Source organism: Rattus norvegicus, chromosome 5 (genome assembly GCF_036323735.1).
Source record: "Rattus norvegicus strain BN/NHsdMcwi chromosome 5, GRCr8, whole genome shotgun sequence".
Classification (NCBI taxonomy): Eukaryota; Metazoa; Chordata; class Mammalia; order Rodentia; family Muridae; genus Rattus; species Rattus norvegicus.
The window spans coordinates 134,815,989-134,841,480 of record NC_086023.1 but is presented as its reverse complement, the minus strand read 5'-3'; the positions used below and the strand labels follow the sequence as shown (position 1 = coordinate 134,841,480).

Genomic DNA, 25,492 nt, shown 5'->3' with positions numbered 1-25,492 from the left:
GTTCCGACTCCACTTTGCTCATCTGCAACTTCATCTGTCTTTTCTCACATCCTAGATTTAGACCCGGCTCCGCCTGGACTTGACTTTGAGTAACTTGGGGACCGACACTCCCGGTTTGGACCCAAGCCAAGTCTCATCCCCTGGTTGCGTCCCCTCCACTCATACCGACTCTTCAGACGATATTTTCAGTGTGTAGCAACTTCCTTTTATAGCATCCTCTGGTCCTGCATTCTCTGTTGCTGAGTGCTTTTAACTTAGCTGATGGGTACTTGACATTTGATGCTTCTGGGTCCAGGATGGTAAGTGTGACCGTAAGCCAATTTAAGGGACTTGGCTGCAGGATCACCACAGGAACTCACTTTTTGTTCTTCCTTACAGAGGAGGAGCTTAGCTCCCAGCCAATTGGCCAGGAGGAAACCAGAAGACATATCGTCTGATGATGAAGACTGGCAGCCTGAGACAGTAGTGAGTGTTTAGGGGAATAGGGGAAATGGTGGGAAAGGGGAAATGGTGGGAAAGGGGAAATGGTGGGAAAGTATCTTTCATACATTTTGAAGGGTTTTTTTTTTTTTTTTTTTTTTTTTTGAGATGAGGGTCTCACTAGGTCTGTAGACTGTGGTCTGCCTTCCAAGTGCAGTGTGTGGTTATATGCAAGTACCAGCACACTGGAACCCTATTTGTAGATCAAGCTAGCCTTGAACTCACAGAGGTCTGTTTGCCTCTGCTCCCCAGTGCTGCAATTGAAGGTGTGTGCCAGGCTGAAGAGATGGCTCAGTGGTTTAGAACACTGTCTGCTCTTCTAGAGGTCCTGAGTTCAAATCCCAGCAACCATATGGTGGCTCACAACCATCTGTAATGAGATCTGATGCCCTCTTCTCGTGTGCCTGAAGACAGCTACAGTGTACTCATATATAATAAATAAATCTTAAAAAAAAGAAGGCATGTAGGAAGCGTGTGCCACTATTGCCCTGCTTAAGTAAATTTTAGTGAAAATTTACAGTGTATTAGGCATTGAAGAAGATTAATAAAGTTGTTATCCTCCAGGTAGGCTTGCTAGAAATTAATAGACTCAGTTTTCTTGGCAAGAGTAGTATATCAAAAACAAGGAATGGTTATGTTGGTTCAAGTATTGCCAGAAGTGGGTGTGGTGGTGTCTTTCTATATTCTGTGTGCTTCCCTAACTACATAGTATATTCAGGCCAGCCTGGGATACAGGAAACCCTGCATTAAAAATAAAAAAAAGTAGGAGTTTTGGCATGTGAAAGCTTCTTTAGGGTTTCTCTGATAGCCTTGAATGCCCCTGAAACTTGTTCTATATAGATCAGGCTAGCCTCAGAATTTAGAGATCCACCTACCGCATGCCTGGCCAGGGTTTGTTTTTTTTTTTTTTTTTTTTTGTCTATTTTGAGACAGGAATTCTGTTATGTAGGTCTCTAACTGACTTAGCACTCACTGTGTAGACCAGAGATCCACCTGCCTCTGTCTGATTCATGCAAGGATTAATGGCATGTGCTACCATCTCTGACCTTAGGAGTCATTTCTTTTTGTTAGGGTATATGAGTACAGGCCTGTGAAGAGAAGGGCCTGGTAACTGTTTCAGGTGATTCAGACAGCTCGACAGATTGGTACAAGTGTGCTCTTGCCTGATGGACTGGCGTTCACTTTTTTTTTTTTCTTTTCTTTTCTTTTTTTGTCGGAGCTGGGGACCAAACCCAGGGCCTTGCGCTTGCTAGGCAAGCGCTCTACCACTGAGCTAAATCCCCAACCCCTGGTGTTCACTTTTTAAAAACTTATTTTGTAGGGAGTATGTAGATGCCATGGCACTGGGTTTGGGGATCCAACCCAGGTCACTGGGCTTGGAAGCGATTGTCCACACTGCTTAGTTGTTTCCCAGCATCCCCTCTCCACTCTCTCTAGACTGCTTCTCTCACAAAGCTTAGGCTGGCCTCAAACTCATGGTATAGCTAACAGTAATTTTTTTTTTTTTTTTGGAGCTGGGGACCGAACCCAGGGCCTTGCGCTTGCTAGGCAAGCGCTCTACCACTGAGCTAAATCCCCAACCCCGCTAACAGTAATTTTAAACTGTGAGCTTCCACCCTCCTTCCACTTTCAGAGCAAACCAACATTCCTGGCCGGGGTGGGGCTCATTAGCATTGCTGCTTTGCAGGGAGCTTTTACCTGTAATGGAGGAACAGTGGCTCCCTCTCACCATTTACAAAAATCTCAGGTGAACTTGGGGCAGCATCCTCTGCAGGTGAGTCATGAATGGAGCTGTATTTGGATGGTTTCTCCTAAAAGTATGGGTTTGTTTGTTTGGTTGTTTTGTTTTTTGTTTTTTGTTTTTTTTTGTTGTCGTTGCTTTGAGACAGGATCAATTTTTTTTAAGAATTATTTTATGTATATGAGTAAACTGTAGCTGTCTTCAGACACACCAGAAGAGGGCATCAGATCCCATTACAGATGTTGTGAGCCACCAAGTGGTTGCTGGGAATTGAACTCAGGAACCCTGGAAGAGCAGCCAGTGACCTCTTGAGCCATCTTTCAGGATCGAATTTTTAAATCTAAGCTGGCCTCAAATTCACACAGATCTAATCCAACTGAGTGCTGGGATTAAAGTTGTGTCCCACCATGCCCAGCAAATTTCAGTTTTCTGACTTGGTAGATGAGGCTAGTAAACATATTATCTTAGAGTTGCTGTGATCGTCATATATGATAATAGATGTTGAGAGTTTAGTGTCAGGCTGGCGAGATGATTCATCAGTCAGGGGCACTGACTGCCCTTCCAGAGGACCCAGGTTCAGATCCCAGCACCCACATGGCAGGTCACATTGCCTGGAACTCCAAGATCTGCCACTCACATAGACATACACGCAGGCAAAACACCAATGTGCATAAAATAAAGGTAAATAAATAAACAAGAAAAAATTAAAGAAAACATTGAAAAAAAGAGTTTAGTGTGGTACCTGACAATAAATACTTTTGTTTTTGTTGAGACGGGGTCCTAGGTAGCATAGGTTGACCTCAAGCTTGCTGTGTGGTCAACGATGGTTTCTCCTGTCCCCATTGCCCAATGCTGCAATTACAGGTGTGTGCCACCATATCTTGTTAGTACAGTTTTTTTTTTTTTTTTTTTTTTTTTTATTGATTCTTCGTGAGTTTCCCGTCATGCACTGCATTCCTGCTCATCATTCTGTCCCCTTCCAAAATAAAACATACAAACATAATAAGAAAGAAAAGAGGGGTGGGGATTTAGCTCAGTGGTAGAGCGCTTGCCTAGTAAGCGCAAGGCCCTGGGTTCGGTCCCCAGCTCTGAAAAAAAGAAAAAAAAGAAAAAAAAAGAAAGAAAGAAAGAAAGAAAGCATCTTCTTGTGGAAGCTGTAGTGTGTCAATGTGTCCCACACTATATCCTTCTGTGCACACATCTTCACTTACAAATGAGTCCTTGTTCTGGTTTGAAATCTTTGCCTTCTGTGACACTATTCATATTAGATCCTCACCAGGATTCTTCCTGGTTATCCTGTTTCCCTGTGTCATGGAGATCCTGCAGCTTTTGAACAGCAGGACCAGCCATTTCATGCATCCTGGCCATTTGCAGGTGATATAGATGTTGAGGTGGCCAACTCAGAGCCCTGGGTCTGAGCCTTGGTGACAGCTGAGCTGTCAGCCCTGCTCCCTTATCTGTACCACCGGGATGAGCTCTCCAGCGCTGCTGTGGCCAGGCCACCCAGTGCCTCCATCAGCAGGAGGCAGGGGCAGCTCTCCTGTTCTCATGCCCTCAGGGCCAGCTCAACCGTCCCCACACCTCTAGAGCCAGGTCCACTATGCTGCCCAGGCAAGGTTTGGGATCTGCTCCAAATGCTGCAGCCTGTGTGGGTCTGGGCCAGCTCTCCCCTTCATGTTCTCATGGCTGGCTCACCTGTGCCTTCACTATCAGGGCCAGCTCCACTGTGTTGCCTCTTCCAAGTGCTATAGCCAATGCCGGGAAGGGATATCTCTCCAGCCTTCCTCATGACCTCAGGGTCAGCTCTCCCAGTACTGCAGGTGGTAGTGGTGTTGGTGGGGCATCACCCTTCACCCATGCCTCCTCATGCCAGAGGAGTGGTGGGGCCAGCTCTCCCACTCATGCTCATAACTGGCTTACCTGAGCCCCCTCAACCAGGACTAGCTGGACTGTGCTGCCCATGGGAGATGCAGGGCCAGCTCTCAGGTGGCCAGAGGGCAGAAGGCATCCCCTACCTCCCAGGGCTGGCACTTTTTTTTGGTCATGCCCCCTAGTACTGGCTTTATACTTGCTAGACAAAACTCAACAACTGAGTGATGCTGTCAGCTCGCCTCAAGTGCTCAGGAAGCTGGGACTACAGGGGCTCAGCACCACTCCTGCCTCTAATAGGTTCTTTAAATGCTGGTTGCCATTTGAGTGCTCTCTGGGGTTGCCCAGGTGTTGCAATGTAGCTTTCCTATGTCTCTCCTAGACCCCTAAAAAACGCAAGTCCACTGCCGAGACCCAGGCCCAGCAGTGTTTCCTGTCTCCTTTTCGGAAGCCCTTGACTCAGTTACTCAACCGACCGCCTTGTCTGGATAGCAGTCAGCATGTAAGTCACAAGTACAACTGGCTTGGTTCTTTGTGTGTGTTTCTTCTTCTCCTTCTTCCTCTTCCTCCTTCCGTGTGTGTGTGTGTGTGTGTGTGTGTGTGTGTGTGTGTGTGTGTGTGTGAACTAGAGTTACAGGCAGCCATGTGCTGCCCGATGTGGGTGATGACAGCTGAACTCTGTTCTGAACTGAGCCATCTCTCCAGCCCTTTGATGTATTATGTATTTTAGGGGTAGCAGATATACCGTGGTACAGAAAATCCATTTGGATGGGAAATGGAGATGGGAAAGCCAGTGAGAAGGTACAAGGAGCAAGACAACGAAAGGATGGCCTGGACTTGGGTGTGGGAATAGGGAAAATATATTAAGATAATATTGAATATTAATATATTTAATTATATTTCTATATATGGAGATATATAGAAATCTTTTTGGATTGACAGGTCAGGAGAGAGACCCTTGAAATGAAATTGGGATTTCAGACAGGCAAAGGAGATGATACCATTTACTGAGGTAGGAAGTAGAAAGAAGAAAGGCCTTGGATGGGGGACATAACCACACAGGCATCTTAGTCATGGGGCTTATGAGAATACTTAAGGGGCCCACAGGATCCTTTACTTTCTTTTCAGAGTAGCTCATTGGTTAGTTGTTTTTTTTGTTTTCTAATCTGTGTATTAAGGAGATATTTATACACTTCAATAATTGCCTAAGTTATGCTCTCCAGATTGAAGTACATGAACATGTGATGACATGTAAACATACGATGACATGTGCGCATGTGATGGCTGACATGTGAACATATGGTGACTAACATGTGAACACGTGATGACATTAAACATACAAAGTCACAAATGCCTCCGAGTGTTGGGATTAGAGGTGTATGGCACCACTACATCCAGCTTTACTGAAACACTTTGATTTGCAGTAAATATTTTTCCCTTCTGCATTTTTGTTATTCTCTCATAAACGAGAATGGAAAACTGCTAATATATCTGATTCTTAGCCCCTATATTTCTGCTTATAATCATATACTTAGGTACTTCTGACCCCATGGGGAAAATTCAGAACTACCACTTACAGAAGAGATTTATTTATTTAAAAATGTTTAATTTGTTTGTTTTGAGGCAGCAGCTCGTAAAGCTCAGACTGGCCTCAAACTTATTATAGCCACAGGCAACCTTGAACTCTGGGTCCTCTTGCTTCTCTCTCTCAAGCATGGCATTGCAGGCCTGCCCCAGCTTGCCTGATTTGATTCCTTTTAATTTTTTTTTTCTTTTTTTCGGAGCTGGGGACCGAACCCAGGGCCTTGCGCTTGCTAGGCAAGCGCTCTACCACTGAGCTAAATCCCCAACCCCTTTTTTTTTAATTTATATGAGCACACTGTAACTATCTTCAGACACACCAGAAGAGGGCATCAGATCCCATTCCAGATGGTTGTGAGCCACCATGTGGTTGCTCTGGAATTGAACTCAGGACTTTTGGAAGAGCAGTCAGTGCTCTAACCACTGAGCCATCTCTCCTGTCCCCTGATTTGATCCTTTTTGACTGAGTATTTTGCATCATAGTGGATTCTTTGCCAAGGTCTCAACCCCTTCCCCTGTCTTCCCCTCTCCATACCCATTCCCACCCTCCCCCTATGCCCTTTTGTTATTGTTTCTAGATTTCTCTGTTGTAGTCCTGGCTGTCTTAGAACTCATTTTGTTGCCCAGGCTGTCCTCAAACTCCGAGAGATCTGCCTCCCTCTGCTGGGATTAAAGGTTTGCCTCACCATGCCCATCTGGTCCTTTAACATGTTCTCTGCCAGCGTTTCTCAACCTGTGGGTTGTAATCTCTTTGGCAACCCTTTGTCTCCAAAATATTTACATTATAACTCATAACAGTGGCAAAATTACAGTTAAAAAGTAGCAATGAAAATGATTTTATGGTTGGGGTCACCAAAACATGAGGAACCGTATGTATTAAAGGGCTGTATTAGTAAAGTTGAGAACCATTGCTCTATACTGAGCTGTATCTCCAGCCCTGGTTTTTTTTTTTTTTTTTTTTACTTTGCCTTGAGATGGGATCTTACTATGTTGCCCAGGCTGGACTTGAACTCTTTGCTACTAGATGTCTTATGGCATAGTTATTACACATTTAACAGGGATAACATAGAAATAGCTGTTCCCAAACAAAACCACCCAGGCATGGTGGCATACTCCTTCAATCCCAGTATTCAGAGACAAAGACAGGTTAGCCAGGCCTGGGTGTAGTGAGCTCCAGGCCAATCAAGGATACATAGTGAGGCCTTGTGTCAAAAAAGCCTGTTGCCACCTCTACCGGGAAAGTTCAGCCAGCACTTGTGGGATGGAATTCTGTTTTGAAGGTCTCAGCAGTTTTTCATAGCAGACCAGATAGATACCCACAGGGAAATTTGTTTGCTGGACTTCTGATAATGTTTCAGGGGTATCATGAGGTCAGTTGCGGATGTGCTGTCAAGGGTCCTTTGTGATCGTTTGCCTCGGCTGTGTTTTCCTATTGGTAGCAGATGCAGGTATTTTGCTCTGTGGCTTCCCTCTAGCAGATACCCCTCAGCTCGGATGGCCTTAATGCCATCGATTGGCCGAGGCTAACTCTCATTGTGTAGCCCACCGTGTAGACTTTTACTTCCTTTTAGAATAAGAAGGAGAAGAATTATACAGGCCTTTGTGCAGACCATGTTATATTAGTCTATTTACCACTAAAGGCATAGAAATGGTTTTGACTTTTCTGTTTCAGACCTATCCTGGTCTTTAATAAAGCCCCCCCCCCCCCCGCACCTCTCTCTCTCTCTCTCTCTCTGTCTCTGTCTCTGTCTCCCTGTCTCTCTCTCTCTCTCTCTCTCTCTCTCTCTCTCTCACACACACACACACACACACTCTCAGAATTTTCTCTTTCTTTTTCTTTTTCTTTTTTTTTTTTTTTTTTTTTTTTTTTTGGTTCTTTTTTTCGGAGCTGGGGACCGATCTTTTTCTTTTTCTTTTTTAAATGGTAGAATTGTCCAGGACTCACAGAAGCCTTAATGTGGCCTTAGAGACTTTATCTTTGGGTACGATGAGTGTAAAGGGTCAGTACATATATATTTAGAGGCTGTGCAGACGTGTGTGTGTGTGTGTGTGTGTGTGTGTGTGTAGCCTAGGAGTATGGGATAGATTAGAAAGATATTAGGTAAATTGGTTGGTGGTGGCACATGCCTTTAATCCTAGCACTTGAGAGGCAGAGGCCAGCCTGGTCTGCAGAATGAGTTCCAGGCCAGCTAGCACTGCACAGAGAAATCCTGTCTTGGAAAAAAAAAAACAAAAAACAAAAAAACCTGGAGTAAAAAATATATTAGGTGATCGTTGGCACAGAGATGTTTTATTTGATATCTCAACCTGTGTTGCATTGTGTCGTTCAGGGTGAATCTACAGTTGGAAGAGATTTGGGCTTTAGTCCTGGGTCCTGAGGAACACTGAGCTTCAAGGGCGTTTAGATGGTTCAGGCCGAGATGGAAACACCCCCTGGACTGAGCATGCGTGAGATTCCAGAGACATGCGATAGTGGGAGGGCATATGTGAGAGGCAAGAATGGTTAGCTTTGTTCAGATAAGAATGGAACTTGTTCATTGGAATTAGAAGCATGCTGACACAGCCTTGTGCAGAGTCACAATCACAAAAAAGAGTGGAAGTCAGATAGGGGTGGGAGATAAGAGAGGGAGCCATTAAATTCTTTCCAGAGTTTGCCTGTGAAAGGGAGAGGTAAATGACCACAGGCATTTTTGTTGTCCAGGTAGCAGAGTGCTAAGCAGGCTGGTAAGGAAGAACTAGCAGGGATGGAGCAGTGGAGATGGAGAGATGGGTATAACTGCCCCTTGAGTCTGCTAAAGTGGAAAACTGGGGATGTGGAGGATGTGCTGTCCTGCTCCCCTTCAGAGGGAAAGGACATCAGAGAGCAAATAGCCACCCACCATTTTCATTAGATAAACTTGCAGTAGGTAGGGATCGGCACTGGTGAGATGCTCTCTAAAGAGGAGGGGGATGGGTTGCGTGACAGGGATTGGGTCCCAGCCACACCATTTGTTTGCAGTTCTCTAATTGTCTGTGTCCTGGGGAAGAGTAAATGGAGAAGGGCTCCGTCATCCATGTGGGTGAGGACTTTCCAGTGTCGTTGCTTTGGCACCCATGCTCCTGCCAATAGCCCATCCTCTGTGCCCCTTGGGCAAGCCAGATAAACTCATTGGTTTCCTAGGGTGAACTTTAATGGGATTTGGTTGGTTGTGAGGAGGAGGGAGTAGACACTGCTCCCCAGGGAAGGGAATTTGCAAAATATACGGCATGAATTATCCACTACTAGGGGAGCGAGAGAATGAGGGCATTCTGTGCCGCCCGCATCTGTATTGTAGACCAGATCCCCACGCCTCGTCTTGTTAAGTCCTGCTGCCACTAGCTAGCAGATGGTTTAGCTTCATAAATATGAACACTCCAGACAGTAATACAGCCTGCTCTGTGCCCTGTAGATCTATGGCTTCTGAGTTCTATTGGAAATGTTTAAAAATTTGGAGTATGAGACAGGCTGGCCTCAAATTCAGAGATTCTCCTGCCCCTGCCTCCTGAGTGCTGGAGTGAAAGGCGTGCGCAGCCAGTACTCTCACACTCTGAGCCATTGCTTCAGCATCCCCTGCACCTCCCTCTACCCTCCCCTTTTGGGGGGTGGGGATGACAGGTCTTTGTAGCCCTGGACAAGACTGGCCTCAAAATCTCACGGAAATCTGTGTTTCTGTCTGAAGGAAGTTTCTCGTTAGCATCTTTTTTTTTTTTTTTTTTTTTTGGGTTCTTTTTTTTCGGAGCTGGGGACTGAACCCAGGGCCTTGCGCTTCCTAGGTAAGCGCTCTACCACTGAGCTAAATCCCCAGCCCCTTCGTTAGCATCTTTTGTTGTCTCTGTATGAGCCTGGATCCTAGTTAGAGGTGTGAGCTACTGTAATGGACTTGATAATGATGGCAGGAGATAGAAACTGGTCAGGGAGGGAAGGAACCCCAAAGCAGCTGTTCCATTCCCTGCTGGAGGCCAGGAATGATAAGAAGTCATTGCTGTTACTTCCCGCACATCTGCTTTCAGGCTGGAGATTTCTGTGACTGAACTGGAAGAGGCGTCTAGATTAACAAATTTATTCCTGTTCCATGCCTCACCCCCGTTTCTGCCACCAGACTAGAGGCTTTAACGGTACCCTATATCCTGAGACCTTCCTGTTCTGTAGGATCTCTGCCACTCCCTCTCCTTCCCCTCTCCCTCTCTCATCTTTCTTAGGCTCCCCACCATGAATCTGTTTCCCTCTAAAACTCAGCCTCTGGGGCTGAAGAGATGGCTCAGCAGTTAAGAGAACTGAGACGGACCTGAGTTTGGCTCAGCCATTAATCACTGCAACTCAAGGGGATCTAGTGCCATGGACCATTGGGGCAGCCCAGGGGGACTGGTTTCAGGTGGGCAAGGAGTCGTCGAATGACAGACAGACACAGACGCAAGGTGGTCTTGGATGTGAGTGCGATTTTACTATTCAAGCATCAGACTTTTATAATCACAAAGCAAAGCGAAAAGCAATGTTGCACATGCACAAGAATGGAAAGGACAAAGGTTCCCAGGAACAGTTTTACAATGTTCTTATTAGATATTCATAAATTGGACCCAACTCTAAGAAATCAGTAAACCATTATTTGCAAGGTACATGTGAAGTTGATGTTATCTCTAATGTTTGAGACAGTAGCCAAGTTGGCAAGCCACTCAGTAGTACTTGTGGTCAGCAGTTAATTATCTGAGATTTTACAGTAACCTCCTTCTTATTGCTTTGTGAGCTGACAAATTAGATTCATCATATATGGGCTTCTTTCTAATTTCTTCTAATATATTTAATTCTAACACTAACTCTACTTAGGGGCTGTTGTAACTGTGTAATGATACTATATTCTCTTTAAATAATTAACACCATGAGGGTCATGATTGTGCCAATTTCTCCATAAATGGGAGTGAGTAGTATGATACTTTTTTCCATTGTGATTGATCCATTGATTCCCAGATTCATCATAAACTCCTATATGTGGCAAGGGATCGAGGGGAACATGCTGTGGCCCCATCCTGCTTACAGGGGGGAAACCACCATTTCCCTGCTATAAGCCATTGCCATCTGCCATCCACAAATCTCTTAGGAATACCACAAAGCCCTCTTTTTAGAGATTTCAAGGTCTTATGAAGGAAATTCATAAGAGTGAGTGACTGGAATAATTTCCTGTCTAACCATCCCCACTTTCAAGGGCTATATGTCTTTACAGGGGGTTCTGGTAAAGCAATTCTTACTGCTGTAGTTCAGTCAAAAGTCCCTATTCCTTAAGGGAAATGGTGACATTTTCCCACAGAAAGGCCACATCCCAAGTAGGGTCAGTGGTTACCTCTATTGCACTTTCTGTGATCCTTCTTTGTCCATGGGAGGATAGTAGGGCAGAATGTGCCCTGAGCAAAAATACACAGGCTAGAAATGAGATAGCAAGAAAAGATGTCCAAGCATGGCAGCCAGGACGCGTGAAGCACGTATCCTTCTGAGAGTGCAGCCTACCCCTCCAGGAGCCTGACTTCCTTGAAGTCGTCGCCCCGGGTGAGTGTGCCAGGCTTCCGCCCAGTCACAGACTCCACTGGAGGGAGTGTGGCAGTCTAGCACCCCTTTCTGGCCACCATGAGCACCAGGCATCCACACAGTGCACTTAAATATATTCAGGCAAAACATTCATACACATAAAAATAAATAAGTCATAAAAACATCCTTACCCTCTCTGTCTGAAAATTTAATTGTTTGAGCTTTCAAGACATCTTGAAAACTACTGTCTCAGGGTGGCTTGGCGGTTGCCAAGTTCTCTGGGATACTAGTCCCTCAAGCAAACAAAGCTCACTAAGAGCTGAGAAAAGCTTCGAGATGGCTCTTGTGACACCCAATATTCCTGTGATACTAACATTGTTTTCTAAAGGTACTATCTCATGTAACCAGGCTAGCCTTGAATTACTGTCTTATGCCTTGGGCCCTTGTGCTGATATTAAGGCAAAATTTACTTGAGGCCTAGCTTGTTAGCATTTTTCTTCTTTCCTCTCTTTTTTTTTTTTCTTTTTTGTTTGGTTCCTTCTTTTTCTTTCTTTTTTAAGTCATAGTTTCTTTGAGCAACTCTGGCTGTCGTAGAACTTGTTCTGTAGACCAGGCTGGGCCTCAAAGTCAGAAACCCACCAGCCTCTGCCTCCCAAGGGCTAAAGGTGTGTGGTGTAGACTTTTTTCTTTTTCTGTTATTGTGTTTTTTTTTTTTTTTTTTTTTCAGGAGCTGGGGACCGAACCCAGGGCCTTGTGCTTGCTAGGCAAGCGCTCTACCACTGAGCTAAATCCCCAACCCCTCTGTTATTGTTTTTATTAATGATTATTATTGTTCATAACTACAGTACTCATGGTAATTAAGAAATCATGGCCAGGTGGTTGTGATGCACGCCGTTGATCCCAGCACTCAGGAAGCAGAGGCAGGTGAATCTTTGTAAATTCAAGGCCGGTCTGGTCTACAGAGTGAGTTCCAGTATAGCCAGGGATACACAGAGAAACCCTGTCTTGAAAAACCAAAAAAAGAAAATCCGAAATTTAGTTAGAGCCAGACATGTTTGCATACACCTAAAATCGCAGCAGTTTAGAAGCTGATGCAGGAGGATTGTGAGTTTAAGGTCAAACTGGACTATGGATCTCTAGACTAGCCTCTCAGTAGTTAGTGTCACTGTTTTCAAAAACAAAAGTTTTCTTCGGATGCAAATAGGTGAGGTTTTTTTTTGCCACATTACTTAGTGATGGTGTAGGTCACTTACCAATTCTTTCATTACACCACAAAAATACATTTTTTGGGGGGCATGAAAACATTGAGCTTCTAGAAATTTATAATCTGAATATGTAAAGAAGTTAGAATGTAAAGGTAAACATTTCACAGCAAAATAGGCTTGCCTTTGTCTCTGTGAAATTACATTGTGGCAGAAAGGAGTTTTTTCATTACTGCGTTTTCCTATAATCTAGCCCCATTAACTGTCCAAATATGGTGGCTCATGCCTGGGATGCTCGTGCTCTGGAGGTGGAAGTAGGAAGAGTGTTGTGAGTTTCAGGCCAACCTGGGTTACAGAATGAGACCCTTTCTCCAAAAACTCAATAAAACCAGGGCTGCCAAGATGCTTAGTGGTTATAGTACCCAGCACCAAGCCTGAGGGACCCATGTGCTTGAAGAAGAGACAGCACAAAGTGCATTGTCCTACATAGCACACACAGAGAACCAGAGCTCTAGCATGTTTGCTCTTGACTTCTCCTTCAGTATTGCCAAGGCCGACAAGCTATTGTAATTCCCTGAATAACCTGGGTGTGTACAGATAAAGAGCAGACTTTATTGGGAGCTGACGTTGAATTCATCATTAATTCTCTTGTCCGAGACTCCCCCCTTTCCCTCCGCTTTACCTCATTCTGTTGAGTACTTTGGATTTCAGGCTAGCCCACACTGGGTCTTCCGTTCTAGGGCCTGCATTGTCTGCTCTCTGCACCTTTACCTAACTGGGTTTTTTATTCAAGAAGATGACCTTTTAGCATGTTGTTCCCTGTCTTAGACAGGCTTCCATGGCAGGAAACACGCACTGGCTTTGGGCTGATATGCATGGCCTTAAGTAAAAGATTAAGTAAGAGATTACAAGTAAAGGCTGTGAATCAGGAAGAGTCTTCATTTATCATAGCTGGGTTTGTGTGTGTGTGTGTGTGTGTGTGTGTGTGTGTGTGTGTGTGTGTGCGCGCGCATGTGCGTGCGCATGCAGTATACGTGTGAGTGCAGGTGTGTGTGCTGTGGCACTTGTGGAAGTCAGAGGACAATTTGTGGGGATCTGTTATCTCACTGTGGACCCGTGGGGCCAAATCAGTTTGTTGAGTGTGGTAGCAAATACCTTTATTTATTTGTCTTTGTGTGTGTGTGTGTGTGTGTGTGTGTGTGTGTGTGTGTGTGTGTGTGTGAGTGTGTGAGTGTAAACGTATGCAGTGTTGGGTGCCGTCAGAGGCCAGAAGAGGGGTTGGATCTGGAGTTACTGGTAGTTGTAAACCTTCCCAAACTGAACTTGAGTCCCAGAAAAGCAGGAAGCACTCTTAACTGCTCTCAACTGTTGTGCTGTTTCTCCAGGCATCTTATCCCTGTTTCCCCCTTTTTGAAAAAGGATCTCATGTAGCCCAGGCTGGCCTCAAAACCCATTGTGTAGCTAAGGGAGAGCTTGAGCTCCTAGTCCTCTTGCCTCTTCCTCTCAAATTCTGGGACGAGGTATGAACTACCATACCTGGCTTAACTTTCTTTTGGGGACAAGGTTTTACCCAGGCTGGCTTCAGTCTTAGCGCTGTCCTTGGCTAGTCTCCTGACTACTAGGATTATAGGTTTGTGTCACTGCTTGCCTGGAATGACAGCAGCCTGCGGACCTCATGGGGGCCTTAGTGAGGATTAAATCATGATAGGAAAGTGGACATAGTACATGCCTAATCTCAGTACTCAGGAAGCTGAGGCAGGAGGACTGAAAGTTTGAGGCCAACCTGATTGGGACCCATAGGTAAGACTCTTTTGGCCCTGCCTCTCAAACTGTGACAGGATGATAGAGACTTAGCTCTTAGTCGTTATTGTCATGTTTCTCTGTTAATACTTTACTGATGTTACTGTTTAAATTCTAATCTTTGGGGTGTTAAAAGGAAGCTGATTTGGATCTATGAAAAGAAAAGAGTTAGCAGAAATAATACAGCAACAGATGTGTTTGGGACTGGAAGGCTAGCTTGGTGTTACAGTGACAAAAACACCCATACATATAAAATTTATAAATTAATAAAATTTAAAAAACCCTGAAGTGGAACGTGTAAGATCATTGGTTTATAACATCAACAATTCAATGTCTTGAATTTCTATTTTTCCTTTTCCTTTTAGGAAGCGTTTATCCGAAGTATTTTGTCAAAGCCTTTCAAGGTCCCCATTCCAAATTATCAAGGTAAAATGGAGACTCTATGGGCTTTCTTATTCAGTTAGTTGTTTATTTGTTTTTGTTTTTGTTTTTTTTTAAGTTTATTGTATGTTTTGGTTGAGAAAGGGTCTCTCTGTGTAACCGTGGATGGCCTGGAACTTGCTCTGTAGACTAGACTGACTGGCTTTGAACTTACAGAGATCTGCCTGCCTCTGCCTGCTAAGTGTGAGTGTATGTCATGTGGCTCTGTGTGTGTGTGTGTGTGTGTGTGTGTGTGTGTGTGTGTGTGTTTGTGTGCATGTGTGTGTGTGTTGTGTGCTCATCTGTCCGTTCATTTGTCTGTTTGTCATTTGTTTATCTCTCCACCTGAGGTCTGAGGCATTGCGTCCCTGAAGCTGGAGTTACATGAAATTGTGACTTGCCTGACTTGGGTGCTGGGAATCACACAGAGATTCTTTGGAAGAACAATGCATGCCCTTAATTGCAGAGAAATCCCCAGCATCTGTTTGTTTAATGCAGGCTTTTGTTATATAACCCAGAGTGGCCTCAGTCACAGCAGTTCTCCTGCCTCGGGATTCTAAGTAATGGGATTACAAGCATGCACCACTGTGCCTGGCACATCACTTCAGATCTTTTGTTTTTTGTTTGTTTGGTTGTTGTTTTTGTTTGGTTGTTTTTGAGTCATTTGTGCCTGAGTAGATTGAACACACACACACACACACACACACACACACACACACACACACACCTCACACACACACACACATATGCTAGTCTGGGCATTAAAGCTGTCAGTCCATTGGTGGATATGCATGTGATCTTCCTGAGGCCTGTGTGAAGGCTGTCTGCATTTGGCAAGGACTGCCAAGACTAATTGCCCTTCTTAGTGGGGCGTGTCATTGCTCAGAGAGCTTTTGGTGGGCCCCAGGGGCTAATGGTCCGGGCCTTCATTCAGTTCAGCGTGTTCAGTGTTTCTTTATAATATTGACTGGGGGAGGTCTAATCCCACAATTTTCCTTTGTCTTGTTTAGGACATTGCATTGTGCCTGAACTAGGATTGGGGAGGGAGTGGCTAGCTTTCAAGTTTTCATATATGAAAAGACTGTGTTGAGTTTTTTGGTTTTTTTTTTTTTTTTTTTTTTTTTTTCCTGGAGCTGAGGACCGAACCCAGGGCCTTGCGCTTGCCAGGCAAGCGCTCTACCACTGAGCTAAATCCCCAACCCCCTGTGTTGAGTTTTATACTTTGGCTTGCCATGAACTTGAGAAAGCCCTCCACAAGTTTATAGTTGAGTGGGAGAAATAAAATAGCAAAATGCTTGAGGTTTGAAGAGATAATGGTTAAAGATGTATACATGGTTTCAAGAAGTTATGGGAAAGAGGTTGAGGTATCCCGAAAAGTTACATGAAGGATGAAGATGGGTCCCATCTGAGTTGGGCCTCCTAGGAAGGCTGAGTATGGAAGGTTGGCTTATAGGTTGGTTGCTGATTTCTAGGTCCCCTGGGCTCTCGAGCATTGGGCCTGAAGAGGGCTGGCGTTCGTCGTGCCCTGCATGACCCTCTGGAAGAAGGTGCCTTGGTCCTGTATGAGCCTCCCCCACTGAGCGTCCATGACCAACTGAAGCTTGACAAGTATGCACAGTGGTATTTTTTGAGTAGTTCTGGTCCACTGAAGTGTATATGTCTAGGAGGATGGCATGATTTTTTTCTCCCTTTGGGATTGACATAGATTGTCAGAGCTGTCGTGGCAGCTGCACTATACTGAGAGCCAGTGGTTGGGAAGGCGATTGTCTGTGGGAGAGTGTGTGGTTGTGGTCAGGTTATGGGGTTCCTCCTGCCTTCTGCCATGTGCATTGGGAGGGGCCAGTGATGAGGTAAGGACAGGAGTCTTACCCATTCTGAACTTTCTGACTCTCAGAGCAGGACTTCACTGTGGTTTATTACTGATGGAGGGTGCTGTCTGGGTCAGCAGAGGAATTATGTACTGAGGGTTACCTTGCCCAAATCTGATCAACATTCAACATGGTTTTTCTTTCTTCTCTGCTGTATTTTCTCAGAGAAAAACTCCCTGTTCACGTGGTTGTAGATCCTATTCTCAGTAAGGTGTTGCGACCTCATCAGAGAGAGGTAAATGAAAGTCAGCAGAAGGGTGTGTGTTAGGGTGCTGGGGGCTAAAAATGAGAGTCAGAGGAAGGGCATGTGTGGGGTGCTGGGGGACAATGAGGGCCCAAAGTTGACTAAATGGTGTTACTCACCAGGGAGTGAAGTTCCTTTGGGAGTGTGTCACCAGTCGACGAATTCCTGGAAGCCATGGCTGCATCATGGCTGATGAGATGGGCCTAGGAAAGACACTGCAGTGCATCACATTGATGTGGACACTTTTGCGCCAGAGCCCAGAGTGCAAGCCAGAAATTGAGAAAGCAGTGGTGGTCTCACCTTCCAGCCTGGTGAAGAACTGGTACAATGAGGTTGAGAAATGGCTTGGAGGGAGGATCCAACCTCTGGCCATCGACGGAGGCTCAAAGGATGAGATAGACCGAAAACTGGGTATGGAGCCTTAACAAACATGGCTGTACTCTTCCACCCAGGTTTTTTATGTGTGTGTTCACTTGTGGGCAGCACTGATAGCCGTGTGGGGACAAGTGGGGAAATTGCCATTGGAAAACAGCTGAAATACAGGCAGTTCTTTCTAGGCTGAGTTAAACAGCCATTAGTCTGTCTTTCTTTAAGATCCTCTGATGTGTTCTGTGCCACCTTTCTGTAACAGAAGGATTCATGAACCAGCGTGGAGCTAGGGTGCCTTCCCCCATCCTCATCATCTCCTATGAGACTTTCCGCCTGCATGTTGAAGTTCTTAAAAAAGGAAACGTTGGACTGGTCATATGTGACGAGGTACTTAACACTTTGTAGTCTGGGAGGGAGACAAACAGGATGTCAGTCTTCACTAACTATTACTGTCCCAGGACACCACCAGTTATTGGGGAATGCTAAGAACAGAGAGTGCTGCCCTGGAGGGCACAAGTGAGTGGAGAGTCTTTGACACCAATTTGCCAAAAGAGGGATAAAACAGTGCATCCCACATAATTCCAGCACTCAGGAAACAGAGAAAGATGGATCTCTGAGTTTGTGACTTGGTTTGCTGTAGTGAGTTCTAGGCTGTTTACCTAAAAACTGAACTTGAATTTTTTCACTTCTAAACTGTATAATTTCCATTTGTTATCAATTATGAGGGAGTCAGGGAGAGTCATCTATACCATTGTCCAAGGCAGACTGAATAGAGCAAGTCCAGTTTGTTCATTGATTCTTTCACTGGCAGTTGAGGTTCTCTTTGTTTGGTGAGTGAGTGGGTGAGTGAGTGGGTGGGTGGGGTGTGCACACGGCTTTCCCAACATGCAACTGAGAGGAAACTGTTTAGAGAGACCTTTGGCTTGCTCTTGGTTACATGGTTCTGAGGGAAAAAGTCCTTTTCTACCTTCTTGAAAATAAATGATTTCAAGAGAAGTTATAGAGATGACTGCAGAGAGGACAGGTTAGAGAAGAGCTATAGAACTGTTAAAGGGGGGTGGGGGGCCTGGAGAGATGGCTCAGTGGTTAAGGGCACTGACTGCTCTCCCAGAGGTCCTGAGTTCAATTCCCAGTAACCACATGGTGGCTCGCTACCATCTGTAATGAGATTAGGTGCCCTCTTCTGGTGTGTGTCTGAAGACAGCTACAATGTACTCATATACATAAAATAAATAAAACTTTAAAAAAAAAGAACTGTGAAGGGAAGCTCTTTGTTTGTATACATATATACATGCATATATAGTATTGCAATATTTAATATATGTTTAGTATGTTGAATATTATATAACATCATGTATATTACATAACATTATATAGTTATATATTATATTAATTATGTAATAGCACAATATAATTATCGTATAATAGTCATTATTATATAATTATATTATATATAATAATTACATATATATTGTGTATATTAATATATTGTACTATATATTAGCTATGTGAACTCTGCCTGAAGGTGGAGTGCAGCTGAGTTCTCTTAGCATCCATGGCTCACAGAGGACATTAAGACACCTGGCTCTGGGTTAGCTGGATTGGTGGGGACGGGTAGGATTTTCTGAATGTCTATGAGAGAATGGGCTAGTAGTAGTTTTGACATGGAGGGAACAGAGGGAATCCTTGCTCTTTTGGATGTAGCATTGGTCTACCTTGTGAGCCTAATGCTTGTGAGCCCATTGGGTAAAGAACCTTATGCTGGCATGCCTGATTCCTGCACCTTTAGGACCTGTAATGTTTGTGCTGTCTGCAGGCTTCATTATCATTTAAGAGTGTGGACTCTGGGCTGGGGATTTAGCTCAGTGGTAGAGTGCTTACCTAGGAAGCGCAAGGCCCTGGGTTCGGTCCCCAGCTCCGAAAAAAAGAACCAAAAAAAAAAAAAAAAGAGTGTGGACTCATCCTAAGTGAGGATTTATTATCTTGCAGGGCCACAGGCTAAAGAACTCTGAGAACCAGACTTACCAGGCTCTGGACAGTCTGAATACCAGCCGGCGGGTGCTCATCTCCGGGACCCCCATCCAGAACGATTTGCTTGAATATTTCAGCTTGGTGCACTTCGTTAATTCAGGCATTTTGGGTAAGAAATTCTGCCTGCTTTGTCCTTAGACTATAACTTCAGCTAAGTAGATTTAGGAGACATTATCAATTAGGTGTGGATCACTAGACACTCTGGTAGAAAGGCTTCTCTTGTCAGCGAGCAGCCAAGCCATAGCCTGTATCTCAGCACCCGGGAGCCGGTGGCAAAAGGACCAGGAGGTCAAGACCATTCTCAGCTACGTGGGGTGTTCGAAGTCTATCTGGACCACATTCGAATTTTTCTCAAAAAGGAAAAATTGGGTAGGGACTCTAGCAAAGCAGTCGGATGGCTTTAACTGTGGGGCATCTCACACTTACGCCATCTCTCTTGTGCAGAGGCAGTGCAGCTGTGTGGGGATGGTTAGATGTGTGCCATATGCTAGCGTGGACACTTGTGTGAGGTCTCTTTGATTGCTCTCTGCTTTAGCTTTTTTAATCTTTAAATTAATTATTTCTTAAAGGATTTTAAATGTATTTTTAAAAATGTGTATCTGTGTGACTACTTGCCGCATGTTTGTATGCATACTACCGTGCGTGTGTGCCTGTCGCCCTTGGCATCGGATCTCCTGGCATTAGCGGTGTACATGTTAGTCACCATGTAGGTTCTGTGACCCGAGTCAGGGTCCGTCATACGGGGAGCAAATGCTCTTAACTGCTGCGGCGTCTCTAGCCCTTTATACTTATTACTTTAAATATGTGTGTATGTGTGTGGGTTTGTGTGCATTAGTGCAGTTGCCCACAGATTTCAGAAGAGATCTCCTGGAGCTGGAGTTATGGTCAGTTGTAATCACACTTGTATGTTCATGTGCTTTCCAGAGGTGGAGTTCAAGTATCTTTCCCAAATGCTCTTCGTCTTCTTTTTTCCTTTTTTATTTTTATTTTGAGACAGAGTTTCTGTGTCTTTGCCCTGGCTCTCTTGGGCCTTGCTCTGTACACTGAGCTGGTCTCAAACTCAGAGGTCCACCTGCCTCTGCCTCTTGAGTGCTGGGACTGAAAGAGTGTGCTACCACTGCCTGCCAGCGAAGACTGGTCGTGAGGTCAAGCGTGTCGGCATGTCTGTAATTCCAACACTCAGGAGGTAGCAGGAATACAAAGAGGACCCTCAGCATAAACAAACAAGCAAATAAAATGGGAAAGAAAAGACAAGGCCAGGCATGGTGACTTTATGTTATAGCTGTAATCATTATACTTGTCAGACTGAACTGAGGGGAACTTGAGGCATGTTCTATCACATTCAGCTTAATACAAAGGTGGAGCTTCCTAAATTCCCACCCATTGTCATTAATATTCTTAGCTCTTTGCATTCCTATGTAAATACTGTTTTTTTCCTTTTGAATAAAAATGTTGCTTCATTAATACAAAGTGTGTCCACAATAGGTAACAGGAGTACATTCTAAGTTCTAATTAATCTGCTTTGAAAGGTTCAGGACTTTGTCTTTTCTTTTTACCTTTTTATTTTCTGTTGTTCATTTGTTTTTTGTGTTTTTGAGACAGGGTTTCTTTGTGTAGTCCTGGCTGTCCTGGTACTCACTCTGATCTGCTTGTCTCTGCCCCCTGAGTGCTGAGATTAAAGGTATGTGTATCAGTGTTGTGTCTTTGTATTCACATGTGTACTACATGTCTGCAGTTCCTGTGGAGGTTAAGACAGCATCAGATTCCGTGGAACTGGACCAACCATGTGGGTGCTGGGAACTGAACCTGCAAGGACAAGTGCTCTTAATCACTGAGCCGTCTCTCCAGCTCTTTCTTTCTACCATTTTTAATGTTTCCCTTTGTTTGTTTGTTTGCTTGTTTGTTTGTTTGTTTGTTGTGTGGTATATGCACATGCCAGAAGAGGGCAACAGATGCTCTTATAGATGGTCGTGAACCACCATGTAGTTACGGGGAATTGAACTCAGGATCCCGGGGGATGAGCCAGTGTGCTTCTAACCGCTGAGCCATCTCACCAGCCCTTTCTACCTTTTCCTAAGTCTTTTATTCCAACAAAACATCAGACAAAAGCTCTTCTCTTTCCGTAAAGCCATATTGGAACAATTACAATTGTTCTTCAGAATTTATGTATCAGACACAGTAAGCTAGAGATTAAGCCCAGTTACTGTAAGTGCTGAGGTGGATGACTTGTTCAAAGCCAACATAACAATATCCTGTCTCAAAAACGACAAAATCCGCCTACTGGGCCTTGCTATGTGGCTCAGGGTGAGCTAAAACTTGAGATAAGACTTCAGATTGCTGGATTTATACAGGAAGTGCTACTGTGTATCTGACTTAACCTTTTCTTAAAATTAAAAAAAAATAAAGTTTTGAAACTTTTTGGTTTGGTTTGGTTTGGTTTTTTGAGACAGAGTTTCTCTGTTTAATAGCCCTGGCTGGCCTTAAACTCAGAGATCTGCCTGCCTCTGTCTCCCAAGTGCTCCACCACGCCTGGCTCTAAACTTTTTTGTTTTCCATTTTAATCTTACTGTGTAGGATGTCAGAGGGCAGCTTACAGGAAGTCAGTCCCCTCCATTCGTAGGTTCTGTGGATCAAACTCAGACTGGGCAGCAAGCACCACTGAACCATCTTGCCAGATAATCTTCTGGTTTATTGAGATAGGTCTTGCTTTCCTGATTTCCAGACTGACAGATATATAACGTGACCAGTATCTTAAAAACAACAACAACAACAACATCCCAAACTACGTTTACTTTCCACTCATATGTGCTTGGCCTGCACGTGTGGCTATGCACCATGTGTGTGCCTGTTAACCCACAGAGCCAGAAGAAGGCCTAAGATCTCTAGGGGTTAGAGTTACAGATAGTTACGAGTCACCCTGTGAGAGCTGAGAATTGATCCTGGGGTCCTCTGGAAGAGTGGCTACTGAGTGATCTATCTCTCTGTACCCCATACTGCTAGCATATTTTTCCTTATTTTATGACATGACGTTACATGGTCTTACTGTGTAGCCCTGGTTAGCCAGAATTCTCCTATGTTGACCAGGATGGCTTTGAACTAAACAGAGATCCACCTACCTTTGCTGGGAGTAACTGAATACCACCATACCCAATGTCTTTGGGTTTTTGTTTGTTTTATTTTTTATTTTTTTTTAAAGATTTATTTATTTATTATATATAAGTACACTGTAGCTGTCTTCAGATACACCAGAAGAGGGCATCAGATCTCTTTACAGATGGTTGTGAGCCACCATGTGGTTGCTGGGAATTGAACTCATGACCTCTGGAAGAGCAGTCAGGTGCTCTTAACCTCTGAGCCATCTCTCTAGCCCCCTGTTTTATTTTTTTTTTAAGACGTGGTTTCTTTGTATAGCCCTGGCCATCCTGGAACTCACTCTGTAGACCAGGCTGGCTTTTATTTCACAGAAATCTTCCTGCCTCTCCCTTCCTGCCTAAAGGGGTGTGTCACCATTGCCTGGCTATTTTTTAAAATTTGTTGTATGTGTGTGTCAGAGAGTGTATATGAATGAATGTATGATACCATATCACACACATCTGGGGGTCAAAGGACAACTTCTAGGGCTTGACTCTTGTTAAGGCAAGGACTTTCTTGTTCTGGTGCTGCTGTGTTCTCAAGCTTTTAGGCAAGGCTCCTTCCTTTCCCTTACCTCCCAGTTCCCATAGCAGTGCTGGAATTACAGATGTGTGCCGTTACATCTAGCTTTATCATGGCTTCTGCAGATGGAATTTGGATTATATGGCTTGTGCTGCTAGTGCTTTTACCCACTGGGCCGTATCCCTAGCCCGTGTCTTTATATTATAGTTGGAATTTTAGTCCATTTACAGTTATTGGGGCATTACTATCTAACTATATTGAACTACTCAAGTCTTCCCTGCTTTAGTGCCTGATTTGTTGAATCAAATTGCCTGCATTTTGTTCATCATTGTTCTCAGTGGGGAGGGAGGGAGGGAGGGAGACTGGTCACAAGGTGATTTGTCGTTAGCAGTGAGAAAGTCATTCTACCTTTACATTCCTTAATATTCAGTTCTCTCCTCTGTTTAGGAACTGCCCATGAATTCAAGAAGCATTTTGAATTACCAATTTTGAAGAGTCGAGATGCAGCTGCCAGTGAGGCAGATAGGCAGCTTGGAGAGGAACGTTTGCGGGAGCTCATCAGTATTGTGAACAGGTAATAACTTCAACTCTGGTTATCCAAATTGCCTTCCAGGCCTTGTGAGAACTGCTAGATCTGTGGGCTTGGCCTGTCTGGAGCCTTTAAGGAGTGGCATTGGAGGGCAGGAGTGGGATCTATGCCATGAATTGTCACTGTATAAATAATATAGTTATACAGGGTAAGTTACCCTTTGGCCTGTGGCTTGGTTTTTTTCTATTATCCTCCTGAAAAAGCGCTTCTGTGGTTCAGTTAGCCTTCCTGAACCAGATGTATTCTTTTTTTATTTTATTCACGTATGTGAGTACACTGTAACTGTCTTCAGACACACCAGAAGAGGGCACCAGATCCTATTACAGATGGTTGTGAGCCACCATGTGGTTGCTGGGAATTGAACTCAGGACCTCTGGAAGAGCAATCGGTACTCTTAACCACTGAGCCATCTCTCCAGCCCAAGATGTATCCTTGTTAGGGCTTCAGAAGCTTCTTGACCTAAAGCATCAGGCTTTCTCTGTGTAGACTAGTGTGGTGGTGGGTTAAAGAGCTGAAGAATTTTCGTGTGGCTCCCAGGCCAAGAGTGCTTATTTTTTTCCAGTGGGTTTCAAGTGAACCAAGGACTCCTGTTATTGGTATGAACTGCTCATTACCAATGTTCTGCCCTCCCAACTTCACGGCTACCTCTTCCTACTAATTTCAGATAGCAGTTACTGTGTTTTATGAATCTGCTGTCCTCCTGCCCCCCAATCTCTTTTTTTGAGATTGTATCTCATGCATCCCAGGCGACGTCCCCGATGACAGGATTACAGGCATGTGTTATTGTGCCTGACTAGGTAGGAGCTCAGAAGATCCCTCTCTAGTCTTCCTAGTCTGCTCAGGAGATAAGGGCTTGCTGACTCTGGAGTTAGGTGACAGCTTATGCCTGTGTAATTCAGATAGAAGCCTCCCAATAAAGATCTATAATTTTAGGCACTGGAGAGTTGGGTTGGCTTAGTGGTCAAGTGCATGGATTGTTCTTGCAGAGGATTTCAAACACCTACATGGTAGCATCCGTAACTCCAGTTCCAGGAGAACTGGTACCCTCTTCCTCTATCTGAGGGCACCAGGCATGAACTAAGTACACAGACACACATGCAAAAAGAATACTCATGCTCATTTAAAAAAAGAGAGATGGCTCAGTGGTTAAGAACCTTGACTGCTTTTCCAGAGGTCCTGAGTTCAATTCCCAGCAACCACTTGGTGGCTCACAACCATCTATAACGAGATCTGATGCCCTCTTCTGGTGTGTCTGAAGACAGTTACAGTGTACTCATATATAATAAATACTTTTTTTTTTTTTTTAAAAAGGGTAGGGGTGAAGTTTGTGATCCACTTTTTTTTTGACAGCTGCATGGTGAATTCGAGACCTTAGCTTTCTTTTAAAGACCAGCAAACAAGATGAACAAAAGGTGTTGTCAGTTTAAATAGGCAATATTGAAGGTCTTTGTTCCCATGATTGAAACCCTGAAATAAACAAATAAATTAATCTCATGAAGTGATGGGTGTGTCCTAGGTCATAGAAATGATAGGTCTGGCACACTGTAAGGTAGAGTGAGTCTTTGACCTTTAGCTTTTATTCTAGTGCATGAGTTTCACCACCCTCTTGCCTTTTCTCCTTTCCCCTAGGTGCCTGATACGGAGAACATCTGATATCCTCTCTAAGTATCTGCCAGTGAAGATTGAGCAGGTGGTTTGTTGTAGGTACTGAACTTGCTGGAAAGGCGGACAGTGAGTGGGTTAAAACTTAGCGTCTGATGTGTAGCTGAATTTCAGTGTTCTTAGAGTTGCTGTGTGTGCACCAGTCTTTTCTATTGAGCTGCCTGCCCTTTTATTTTCAGGCTGACACCCCTTCAAACTGAGCTATACAAGAGATTTCTAAGACAGGCTAAGCCTGAAGAAGAATTGCATGAGGGCAAGATGAGTGTATCTTCCCTGTCTTCTATCACCTCTCTAAAGAAGCTGTGTAATCGTGAGTGTAACCATACCCAGTACCTTCTGTGTGAGGGAGCGAGGAGTGAGAAGTCCCTGTGAACAGGTTGGTGACCTTCACCAACACTTACAAGAGACCCCATGGAGGCCACTGTAGACTATTCTGAATTACACCTTTG

At 44.4% G+C, this 25,492-nt stretch overlaps 1 protein-coding gene across 4 annotated transcripts in view; it reads left to right on the top strand.

Annotated features, from left to right (window-relative positions):
• The window catches only part of Rad54l (RAD54 like), a 29,664-nt gene that overhangs the window by 341 nt on the left and 3,831 nt on the right, over positions 1–25,492 (top strand). For 2 of the 4 annotated variants that reach the window (NM_001134960.1, XM_039109594.1), the window contains exons 2-13: positions 56–299; positions 379–465; positions 4,473–4,592; positions 14,572–14,632; positions 16,099–16,234; positions 16,660–16,729; positions 16,861–17,149; positions 17,370–17,494; positions 19,097–19,247; positions 23,240–23,366; positions 25,011–25,085; positions 25,223–25,353. In NM_001134960.1, the coding sequence (NP_001128432.1) occupies positions 297–299; positions 379–465; positions 4,473–4,592; positions 14,572–14,632; positions 16,099–16,234; positions 16,660–16,729; positions 16,861–17,149; positions 17,370–17,494; positions 19,097–19,247; positions 23,240–23,366; positions 25,011–25,085; positions 25,223–25,353 (1,375 nt within the window). In that variant the 5' untranslated portion in view covers positions 56–296. Of the gene's footprint in view, positions 1–39; positions 300–378; positions 466–4,472; positions 4,593–14,571; positions 14,633–16,098; positions 16,235–16,659; positions 16,730–16,860; positions 17,150–17,369; positions 17,495–19,096; positions 19,248–23,239; positions 23,367–25,010; positions 25,113–25,222; positions 25,354–25,492 lie in introns of those variants that run through there. The other 2 variants (XM_063287403.1, XM_063287402.1) reach the window with 2 other exon arrangements.